Genomic DNA, 11971 nt, shown 5'->3' with positions numbered 1-11971 from the left:
TGTGTTGAACGCGGAGGTGTCGTCCGTTCGGCGCTAGGATCATCGGTGATTTGGATCACGACGAGTACGACTCCATCAACCCCGTTCTCCTGAACGCTTCCGCTCGTGATCTACAAGGGTATGTAGATGCACTCCCCTTCCCCTCGTTGCTAGATTACTCCATAGATTGATCTTGGTGATGCGTAGAAAATTTTGAATTTCTGCTACGTTCCCCAACAGTGGCATCATGAGCTAGGTCTATGCGTAGTTTCTATGCACGAGTAGAACACAAAGTAGTTGTGGGCGTAGATGTTGCCAATTCTTCTTGCCGCTACTAGTCTTATCTTTTTTCGGCGGCATTGTGGGATGAAGCGGCCCGGACCGACCTTACACGTACACTTACGTGAGACAGGTTCCACCGACTGACATGCACTAGTTGCATAAGGTGGCTAGCGGGTGTCTGTCTCTCCCACTTTAGTCGGAACGGATTTGATGAAAAGGGTCCTTATGAAGGGTAAATAGAAATTGGCATATCACTTTGTGGTTTTACGTAGGTAAGAAACGTTCTTGCTAGAAACCTATACAAGCCACGTAAAAACTTGCAACAACAATTAGAGGACGTCTAACTTGTTTTTGCAGCATGTGCTATGTGATGTGATATGGCCAGAAGATGTGATGAATGATATATGTGATGTATGAGATTGATCATATTCTTGTAATAGGAATCACGACTTGCATGTCGATGAATATGACAACCGGCAGGAGCCATAGGAGTTGTCTTTATTTTTTGTATGACCTGCGTGTCATTGAATAACGCCATGTAAATTACTTTACTTTATTGCTAAGCGCGTTAGCCATAGAAGTAGAAGTAATCGTTGGCGTGACAACTTCATAAAGACACAATGATGGAGATCATGATGATGGAGATCATGGTGTCATGCCGGTGATGAAGATGATCATGGTGCCCCGAAGATGGAGATCAAAGGAGCAAAATGATATTGGCCATATCATGTCACTATTTGATTGCATGTGATGTTTATCATGTTTACATCTTATTTGCTTAGAACGATGGTAGTAAGTAAGATGATCCCCTATAATAATTTCAAGAAAGTGTTCCCCCTAACTGTGCACCGTTGCGAAGGTTTGTTGTTTCGAAGCACCACGTGATGATCGGGTGTGATAGATTCTAACGTTCGAATACAACGGGTGTTGACGAGCCTAGCATGTACAGACATGGCCTCGGAACACATGCGAAACACTTAGGTTGACTTGACGAGCCTAGCATGTACAGACATGGCCTCGGAACACAAGAGATCGAAAGGTCGAACATGAGTCGTATAGAAGATACGATCAACATGGAGATGTTCACCAATGATGACTAGTCCGTCTCACGTCATGATCGGACACGGCCTAGTTTGACTCGGATCATGCATCATTTAGATGACTAGAGGGATGTCTATCTGAGTGGGAGTTCAATAATCAGATGAACTTCATTATCATGAACATAGTCAAAAGGTCTTTACAAATTATGTCATTGCGCTTTAGTTCTACTGGTTAAGATATGTTCCTAGAGAAAATTTAGTTGAAAGTTGGTAGTAGCAATTATGCGGACTGGGTCCGTAAACTGAGGATTGTCCTCATTGCTGCACAGAAGGCTTATGTCCTTAATGCACCGCTCGGTGTGCTGAACCTCAGCGTCGTCTGTAGATGTTACGAAACATCTGACATACACGTTTTTGATGACTACGTGATAGTTCAGTGAGTAATGCTAACGGTTTAGAATTGTGGCACCAAAGACGGTTTTGAAACGTCGCAGAACATATGAGATGTTCTGAAGACTGAAATTGGGATTTCAGACTAGTGCCCACGTCAAGAGGTATGAGACCTCTGACAAGTTTCTTAAGCCTGCAGACTAAGGGAGAAAAGCTCAATCGTTGAGCATGTGCTCAGATTGTCTGAGTGCCACAATCGCTTGAATCGAGTGGGAGTTAATCTTCCAGATGAGATAGTGATGGTTCTCCATAGTCACTACCACCAAGCTATTAGAGCTTCGTGATGAACTATAACATATCAGGGATAGATATGATGATCCTTGAGCTATTCGCGATGTTTGACACCGCGAAAGTAGAAATCAAGAAGGAGCATCAATTGTTGATGGTTAGTAAAACCACTAGTTTCTAGAAGGGCAAGGGAAAAAGGGATACTTCATGAAACAGCAAGTCATTTGCTGCTCTAGTGAAGAATCCCAAGGTTGAACCCAAACCCGAGACTAAGTGCTTCTGTAATGAGGGGAACGGTCACTGAAGCGGAACTACCCTAGATATTTGGTAGATGAGAAGGCAGGCAAGGTCGACAGACGTATATTGGATATACATTATATGAATGTGTACTTTACTAGTGCTCCTAGCAGCACCAGGGTATTAGATACCGGTTCGGTTGCTAAGTGTTAGTAACACGAAATAAAAGCCGCGGAATAAACGGAGACTAGCTAAAGGTGAGATGACGATATGTGTTGGAAGTGCTTCCAAGGTTGATGTGATCAAGCATCGCATGCTCCCTCTACCATCGAGATTTGGTGTTTGCGTTAAGCATGATTGGATTATGTTTATCGCAATACGGTTATTCATTTAAGGAGAATAATGGTTACTCTGTTTATTTGAATAATACCTTCAATGGTCTTGCACCTAAAATGAATCTCGATCGTAGTGATACACATGTTCATGCCAAAAGATATAAGATAGTAATGATAGTACCACATACTTGTGGCACTGCCACTTGAGTCATATTGGTATAAAATGCATGAAGAAGCTCCATGTAGATGGATCTTTGGACTCACTCATTTTTGAAAAGATTGAGACATGCGAACCATGCCTATTGGTATATATGCATGAAGAAACTCCATGCAGATGGATCGTTTGGACTCACTTGATTTTGAATCACTTGAGACATGCAAATCATACCACGTGGGCAAGATGACTGAAAGGCCTCGTTTTCAGTAAGATGGAACAAGAGAGCAACTTATTGGAAGTAATACATTTTGATGTATGCAGTCCAATGAGTGCTGAGGCATGCAGTGGATATCGTTATGTTCTTACTTCACAGATGATTTGAGTAGATGCTGAGTGTATTTACGTGATGAAACACAAGTCTGAATTATTGAAAGGTTCAAGTAATTTCGGAGTGAAGTTGAAGATCGTCGTGACAAGAGGATAAAATGTCTGTGATATGATCATAGAGATGAGTATCTGAGTTACGAGTTTGGCACACAATTAAGACATTGTGGAAAGTGTTTCACAATTAATACCGCCTGGAACACCATAGTGTGATGGTGTGTCCGAACATCATAACTGCACCCTATTGGATATGGTGCATGCCATGATGTCTCTTATCGAATTACCACTATCGTTTATGGGTTAGGCATTAGGGACAACCGCATTCACTTTAAATAGGGCACCACGCAATTCCGTTGAGACGACACTGTTTAGAGAAACCTAAGTTGTCGTTTCTTAAAAGTTTGGGGCTGCGATGCTTATGTGGAAAAGTTTCAGGCTGATAAGCTCGAACCCAAAGCGGATAAATGCATCTTCATAGAAAACCCAAAACAGTTGGGTATACCTCCTATTTCAGATCTGGAAGCAAAAGTAATTGCTTCTAGAAACGGGTCCTTTCTCGAGGAAAAGTTTCTCTCGAAAGAATTGAGTGGGAGGATGGTGGAAACTTGATAAGGTTATTGAACCATAACTTCAACTAGTGTGTAGCAGGGCACAGGAAGTTGTTCCTGTGGCACCTACACCAATTGAAGTGGAAGCTTATGATAGTGATCATGAAACTTCGGATCAAGTCACTACCAAACCTCGTAGGACGACGAGGATGCGTGCTACTTTAGAGTGGTACGTGATCCTGTCTTAGATATCATGTTGTTAGACAATACTGAACCTACGAGCTATGGAGAAGCGATGGTGGGCCCATATTCCGACAAATGGTTAGAAGCCATGAAATCCGAGATAGGATCCATGTATAAATGGATCTTTAAGAAGAAGACGGACATGGACGGTAATGTTACCGTCTATGAAGCTCGACTTGTGGCAAAGAGTATTTCCGCAAGTTCAAGGAGTTGACTACGATGAGATTTTCTCATCCGTAGCGATGCTTAAGTCCGTCGGAATCATGTTAGCATTAGCTGCATTTATGAAATCTGGCAGATGGATGTCAAAACAAGTTTCCTTACCAGTTTTCGTAAGGAAAGGTTGTATGTGATACAATCAGAAAGGTTTTTCCTAAGGATGCTAAAAGGTATGCTAGCTCCAGCGATCCTTCCATGGACTAGAGCAAGCATCTCGGAGTCAGAATATAAGCTTTGATGGAGCGATCAAAGTTTTTTGGTTTATACAAAGTTTGTTAGAAACTTGTATTTACAATAAAGTGAGTGGGAGCGCTGCAACATTTCTGATAAGTATATGTGAATGACATATTGTTGATCCAAAATGATGTAAAATTTCTGGAAAGCATAAAGGGTTGTTTGAAAGGAGTTTTTCAAAGGAAGGCCTGGATAAAAGCTGCTTACATATTGGGCATCAAGATCAATAGAGATAGATCAAGACGCCCGATGATACTTTCAAAGAACGCACACCTTGACATGATTTTGAAAGAGTTCAAAATAGATCAGCAAAGAAGGAGTTCTTGGCTGTGTTACAAGGTGTGAGTATTGAGTAAGACTCAAGACCTGACCACAGCAGAAGAGAGAGTCAGGACGAAGGTCGTCCCCTATGCTTTAGACGTAGGCTCTACAGTATGCTATGCTGTGTACCGCACATGAAGTGTGCCTTGCCATGAGTTGGTCAAGGGGTACAATAGTGATCCGGGAATGGATCACATGACAGCGGTCGAACTTATCCTTAGTATCTAGTGGACTAAGGAATTTTCTCGATTATGGAGGTGAAAAGGAGTTCGTCGTAAAGGGTTACGTCGATGCGAACTTTGACACTAATCCGGATGACTCTGAGTAGCAAACCGGATTCGTATAGTAGAGCAGTTATTTGAAATGGCTCCAAAGTAGCGCGTGGTAGCATCCACAAGATGACATAGATATTCGTAAAGCACACACGGATCTGAAAGGTTCAGACCCGTTGACTAATAACCTCTCTCACAAGCATAACATGATCAAACCAGAACTCATTGAGTGGTAATCACATAGTGATGTGAACTAGATTGTTGACTCTAGTAAACTCTTTGGATGTTGGTCACATGGTGATGTGACCTATGAGTGTTAATCACATGGTGATGTGGACTAGATTATTGACTCTAGTGCAAGTGGGAGACTGTTGGAAATATGCCCTAGAGGCAATAATAAATAGGTTATTATTATATTTCCTTGTTCATGATAATCGTTTATTATCCATGCTAGAATTGTATTGGTAGGAAACTCAGATACATGTGTGGATACATAGACAACACCATGTCCCTAGTAAGACTCTAGTTGACTAGCTCGTTGATCAATAGATGGTTATGGTTTCCTGACCATGGACATTGGATGTCGTTGATAACGGGATCACATCATTAGGAGAATGATGTGATGGACGAGACCCAATCCTAAGCCTAGCACAAGATCGTGTAGTTCGTTTGCTCAGAGCTTTTCTAATGTCAAGTATCAGTTCCTTAGACCATGAGATTGTGCAACTCCCGGATACCGTAGGAATGCTTTGGGTGTACCAAACGTCACAACGTAACTGGGTGGCTATAAAGGTGCACTACAGGTATCTCCGAAAGTGTCTGTTGGGTTGGCACGAATCGAGACTGGGATTTGTCACTCCGTGTAAACGGAGAGGTATCTCTGGGCCCACTCGGTAGGACATCATCATAATGTGCACAATGTGACCAAGGAGTTGATCACGGGATGATGTGAGTTACGGAACGAGTAAAGAGACTTGCCGGTAACGAGATTGAACAAGGTATCGGGATACTGACGATCGAATCTCGGGCAAGTACCATACCGATTGACAAAGGGAATTGGGTACGGGATTGATTGAATCCTCGACATCGTGGTTCATCCGATGAGATCATCGAGGAGCATGTGGGAGCCAACATGGGTATCCAGATCCCGCTGTTGGTTATTGACCGGAGAGTCGTCTCGGTCATGTCTGCATGTCTCCCGAACCCGTAGGGTCTACACACTTAAGGTTCGGTGACGCTAGGGTTATAGAGATATTAGTATGCGGTAACCCGAAAGTTGTTCGGAGTCCCGGATGAGATCCTAGACGTCACGAGGAGTTCCAGAATGGTCCGGAGGTAAAGATTTATATATGGGAAGTCTTATTTTGGTCGCCGGAAAAGTTTCGCACTTTATCGGTATTGTACCGGGAGTGCCGAAAGGGTCCGGGGGTCCACCAAGGGGGTCCAACAGCCCCGGGGGGCCACATGGGCTGTAGGGGGTGCGCCTTGGCCTATATGGGCCAAGGGCACCAGCCCCAAGAGGCCCATGCGCCAAGAGATAAGAAAAAGGGAGAGTCCTAAAGGGGGAAGGCACCTCCGAGGTGCCTTGGGGGGGAAGGACTCCTCCCTGGCCGCACCCTTCCTTTGAGGAAGGGCCAAGGCTGCGCCCCCCCCCCCCCTCTCCCTTGGCCCTTTATATAGTGGGGGGCAGGGAGGGCAGCAATACCTAAGCCCTGGCGCCTCCCTCTCCCTCCCGTGACACATCTCCCTCCTCCCGCTTGCGCTTGGCGAAGCCCTGTTGGAATCCCGCTACTTCCACCACCACGCCGTCGTGCTGCTGGATCTCCATCAACCTCTCCTCCCCCTTTGCTGGATCAAGAAGGAGACGTCGCTGCTCCGTACGTGTGTTGAACGCGGAGGTGCCGTCCGTTCGGCGCTAGGATCATCGGTGATTTGGATCACGACGAGTACGACTCCATCAACCCCGTTCTCTTGAACGCTTCCGCTCGCGATCTACAAGGGTATGTAGATGCACTCCCCTTCCCCTCGTTGCTAGATTACTCCATAGATTGATCTTGGTGATGCGTAGAAAATTTTGAATTTCTGCTACGTTCCCCAACAATACTTGTGGGTCATCATGGGATAATTATTTCCTAAAGTTGAAACTCTTCCAAATCCACTTTCAATATTATGGCAAACATATTCATCATGAGGGTTAAATAAATTTTCAAGATCGTAAGAAAAATTACCCCAATCATGATCATTGCAATAAGTAGTGGACATAGCAAAACTAGCATCCCCAAGCTTAGGGTTTTGCATATTATTAGCACAATTGGCATCAATCGAATTCACAAAGATCTTTTAAAATTCGTAAACAATTTTTTAAATTCACAAACAACTTTTTTCCAAATTCATGATTATTTTTTAAAATCAGGAAACAAACAAATTTTATAAGTTTATTTCAAATTCATGCTCTTTTTTCAAAAGCATGAACTTTTTAAAAATCCATGAGTTTTTTTTTAAACCATGAACTTTTTTAAAAATTCATTAACTTGCATGCACATCCTCGTAAACCTTTACAAGAGGCAAAGACCACTTCATGTGCTCCGTGTGAGATCGATAATCTTACTTCAAAAAATCTATAGCTCAACTATGTGCACTTGAAGATCATCATTGGACTTGGTCGCGAGGGTGGTGAGTCAATGGCGAAGATCCAGCAGTGGTGCAGAGTTGCCCATCTACGTCAGATATGGAGGTACATGGCTCTTTCATCTCCGGTCTCTCTCCCGCTACTCTCAGTTGCTTTTGACCATCGGTCGCCAGCTCTGATGAAGAAGGTGCTGGTGGAGCTGGCAAGGGACAGGAGAAACCCTAGTTGGTTCGTCCGGCCTAACGGTGGCAAGGCCCAAGGGTGTCGTTTTTCCTCCTTGGAGACGCTGTCAATGTCCGCTCTCTCCACCCTGACCTGTATCTCTGGTGAAAATCCAAAATATGGCTCGAATTGGCTGGCGGGCGCATTGTGTGGGTCGTACCCTCCTTGAAGGCATTGCCTGGGGGAAATGGGTTCTCGGCAGAGCGATGGCGCAGGCGATGGTGTTTGGTAGCTTGAGTGGCTTTTTTGAATTATTAAAAGCAGTGGCATTTTTCGAGTGGCACATACCTAATTAATCCAAGTATCACATGAATTTATTTATTTTTTGGTTGACATGGGACAAAAGTCAGCTGATTATCCGTCTCCGGTCGGTGTAGGTGGCGACGGCGCCCGTGGGTGTTGTTTTTCTCCTTGGAGGCATCAACGAGTGTGTCGGCATCTTCCTCGCTCTCACATGGGGTTGGTAGTTGTCTCCAGGCGAAAGCCTTGGTTTGGAGTAGGATTGGCGCATGGCGGCGTCTTCGATGTCATTCCTCCGGTGGGAGCATCAAGTTGAGACACTACCTGAGGTTCTATGTGGTGCTTCTCCGGTGCTCGTCGTTGTCCAAGGATGAGCTTTAGGAGTGCAATGTACGTCGTCGCCAGTGAATCCAAGACGGTCCTTTTCTTGGGACCGTCCAAGTTCCACCATCTACTTGCCACCTCCTTTTTAGGTATCAAGGGTGGATGATGCGTTGACGAGGGACGTTCAATTGAAGTTGAAGTTGTCTTCGTAGGTGGCCGGCGTCTGTCGTGATGTGGTGTTGTTGCTCAGCTTTGGATAGGCACTTCTCCTTTGTATTTGTATTGTCTATGATGACTGTCTTCGAACTAGCTTGGTGTGGAGTTGTGCTACACTTATTGTTCGCAACAAGTTATAGTTCTTTTATTGAAATTCTGCCTTCTATAAAAATTTGATACGTATAGGCGTACTTTCAAAAAAAAGTAGTACTACCTAAAACGGTTAAACCATAAAGTAGCATTGTTCATGGTCCCCAAAATAACAAGTGTACCCCACAATCACAAACATCTCCCAACCATGTGGCAGGATTTGGGGGTTACAACTCAACAACAGAAGTTACAAGACACTCTCACACATGAATACAAAACACCCCATGCATGTACTTCTAAAGCACCCTTAACTAAATCACCTTGCGGTGTTTCCACAACGCAAGGCCACACTAACAATGATCAAAATGCTCAACTCCACAATAAGTAATAACTTATTTATGTCTACTACTGTGCTACTAGTATGAGAGAAGGGAAGGCCTAAGCGGGTGCTGATCAGAAGCAGCCTCGGAATAGCCGAAGGCCTCTTCTTTTACTATAACGAAGAGGTTTCCTTCTTCTCTTGCTCAAGCTCCAAACCAATGCAAGCAATCCGTCCGTCCACGGTCGACCTCGCTAGAACTGGCTTCCTTCGAAGGTCTGGCCGAAGGCCCAGCCGGCGGGGGCGACGTTGTTACTGGTGACGGTGCGGCCGTCGCTGAGGGTGACCCGGAAGGAGAGGCTCTGGCCGTCGAGGTCCGCGTTGCTCTGCCAGTTCTGGCCCCAGTTGCGGGCCATGGCCTGCCACCCGGTGCTGGACCCCTTGATGGCCACCGACTGCACGTCGCCGGCGCCGGCCACGTTGGTCACCAGCACCAGGTTGAAGTAGGAGTGGCCGTTGATGGTGAACCTGATCCCGCCCTTCTTCACACACGGCACCCTGCACACACAGTCGGCGAAACAACAATCTTCAGTTCAGTGATTGGATCATGCAACTTGGAACAACACATCATGGTGGTCAAGTGAGCGTGACGCCTAAACTATTTCGAAACAGCACCGAGAGTCGCTGTCAGGCCGAACTCTGCACCAAATCTGCACTCTGGCCCACCTACCATGGTCCATCGACACCGACACGGGACCAGATTAAGGAAGTTTGTAAGTGGCTCACCTCCGGTAGGCGACGGCGACGATGCCGGCGCGGTAGATGCCGATCTGGAGGTAGGCGGGCTCGGCCATGTCGAAGTGGGCGCGCGGCGGGTTGCACCAGCCTCCGTCGTCGTTGGGCAGCGCGTAGTTGGGCGGGCAGAGGTTGGTGGCGGTGATGGTGATGCTGCCCGGCAGGCAGGAGCTGCTCACGTCCTGGCACTTGAGCTCGTAGCACGACCCGCACGCCGCGCCGTCGTTGAACAGCGCCGTGCTCAGCGCCGCCGTGTTCGTGCCGTACCCCGTGCTGTACAGGTTCCCGTAGCCGCACGCGCCGCCTGCAGGAGGACACTTCAGTAGTTAGACACTCTACTACACTCATGTCGGGAGCCGCCCACATACAATACAGCCTATACAGGTAGGTAGGTGGTGCTTTTCTCTCGCTTCAACAGTGTAATACTCCTGATGAAGACGAACTCACCCATTGTGCCGGACGCGTCGCCGCCGCCGTAGAAGGTGGCGTGGGCGCTCTGCCACGAGCCGTAGTCGCCGGCGGCCCGCCGGGCGAGGAGGCAGAAGGCGGCCGCGAAGAGCAGGAGCAGAGCATTGGCGGAGGCCATTGCAAAGAGCTCGAAGCTAGCAGCTGGTGCCTTTCTAGCTCGGTTCAGCGACCGACCGACTTGCTGAGGAACCTTGCCGATGGATGGTTGCTTGGCTGTGAAGAGAGAGCTGCTACCGGCTAGGTATTTATAGGCGAGCTGCCGAGTGCTCCTGGCCGTTGGAATCGTTAATCGCTTTGCGGAACGGCAGAGAGAGAACAGGGGACAAAAGTCGGAGATGGAAGTGGGGACTGCGTATCCGGCCCGGCCCCGAACCACCGCCGACCACGAGCGGCCACGACGGCGGTTAGCACATACGAATCGCGCGCACATGCGGGTGCTCGTCACCGAGGACGACGCACACAACGAGACAGCAACTGGTCGTGTGCGTACAATTCATGGCCAGATTAAGCTCGCCCGCCCACATGGCTCCCACGAGCCACAGTCCATGGATTTCGCCACTGGGAAGAAGAAAAGCAATATGGATCCTCTTGATTGATACATAACCATAAAATACATAGATTAACCATGTGGTGTGATCGTGTGAACCTGATCGGCATATATCACGATCCAATCAAGGATCAAGATGCTGCTGATGAATTGTGCATGTTCCCGTCGCCGTCTGGTAATTCAGTTATAGGAGTAACATGCATGCCATGCCAAACTTTTACTACGACGTGTGGCAGGGACAGGATGTCAAGGTCGCGCGCAACAGTTTGATGCGACGGCCGACGGAATTCGAAAGCCTAAAGCAAACCCACTTGTTTAGTGATGCTCGATCGATCAAGTTGCACGTAGATTAATATGAGGAGCGGAAAGAAGGCGCATGACAACCAATCGTCCCAGAGTGCGAAGCATGTTCCTCCTCTGGACGTACGCCTTTCCCCTTTCCAACGGTGGCGGGGAGATTCGAAACTTGCGTTCTTCAGTTAACTTTTCGTCGGTTGTAACCTCCAGCCACCCGGAGCCTGTCGCTCCGCTAAAGTTATATAAACCTGAGATCTGCCTGTCGGGTGCGGAAACTAACTAGGGAAGGAACATCGGATTAGACACGCGAATCAGGGAGTTCTGGTCCTATGGCAGATTAATCTAACGAGGTTAAAATGTCACTACCCTAGCACTCGCAACATGCATGCCCAGCACTACCAGTCCAACACCAAATGATAAGCTCGGAGTTTTATATGGCGTAGTTGGTTGATAATTTACTAGGGTTCTCGGCTCCACGTGCATGAGCATGGCCACGTACGTACGCGGACAAAGGAGTACAGAAATCGGTATCTTCAGACCAAACTGCAGATGCTGCGGCTGCATGCGCATGCAGCTATGTCATGCATGTAGATACAAGATCTCGTCGGCGCATCCTCCGTCCTGTGCGCCAAGTGTCAAACCGATCGGTGGCTGCAATCAACGCACCAGCCCTTGCTCCAAACCTCGATCTGCTCCGATTGTTATATGTCAATGCTGCTATAAATTAAGCAGGTAAACCTTCGTGTAATGCAAGGGTCGATGTACAGGAAACGTTGGTTGTTAGTCACAGGCTACCCAAATGGGAAAGAGACTTTGGTGCACCGGTTGACTTGCCGCTCATGCATGCTCTGCACGTTGTGTAATGCACTTATGTACTGTACCTTCCTTTTAGTTG

General features: G+C 46.9%; 1 protein-coding gene across 1 annotated transcript; it reads right to left on the bottom strand.

Moving 5' to 3' along the window:
• Positions 1-8783: 8783 nt before the first annotated feature.
• LOC123079589 (expansin-A2) lies at positions 8784-10467 on the bottom strand. The gene is made up of 3 exons (XM_044502381.1): positions 10212-10467; positions 9756-10068; positions 8784-9527 (listed from the first exon to the last, which is right to left on the bottom strand). Exons 1-3 carry the CDS (start codon positions 10348-10350, stop codon positions 9224-9226), a joined length of 756 nt encoding a protein of 251 aa, XP_044358316.1. The 5' UTR covers positions 10351-10467; the 3' UTR covers positions 8784-9223.
• Between the last annotated feature and the right edge of the window lie 1504 nt (positions 10468-11971).

This window comes from Triticum aestivum, chromosome 3D (assembly GCF_018294505.1).
Source record: "Triticum aestivum cultivar Chinese Spring chromosome 3D, IWGSC CS RefSeq v2.1, whole genome shotgun sequence".
Taxonomy (NCBI): Eukaryota; Viridiplantae; Streptophyta; class Magnoliopsida; order Poales; family Poaceae; genus Triticum; species Triticum aestivum.
The sequence above is the reverse complement of the archived record's forward strand: the minus strand, read 5'-3'. Positions and strand labels throughout refer to the sequence as shown.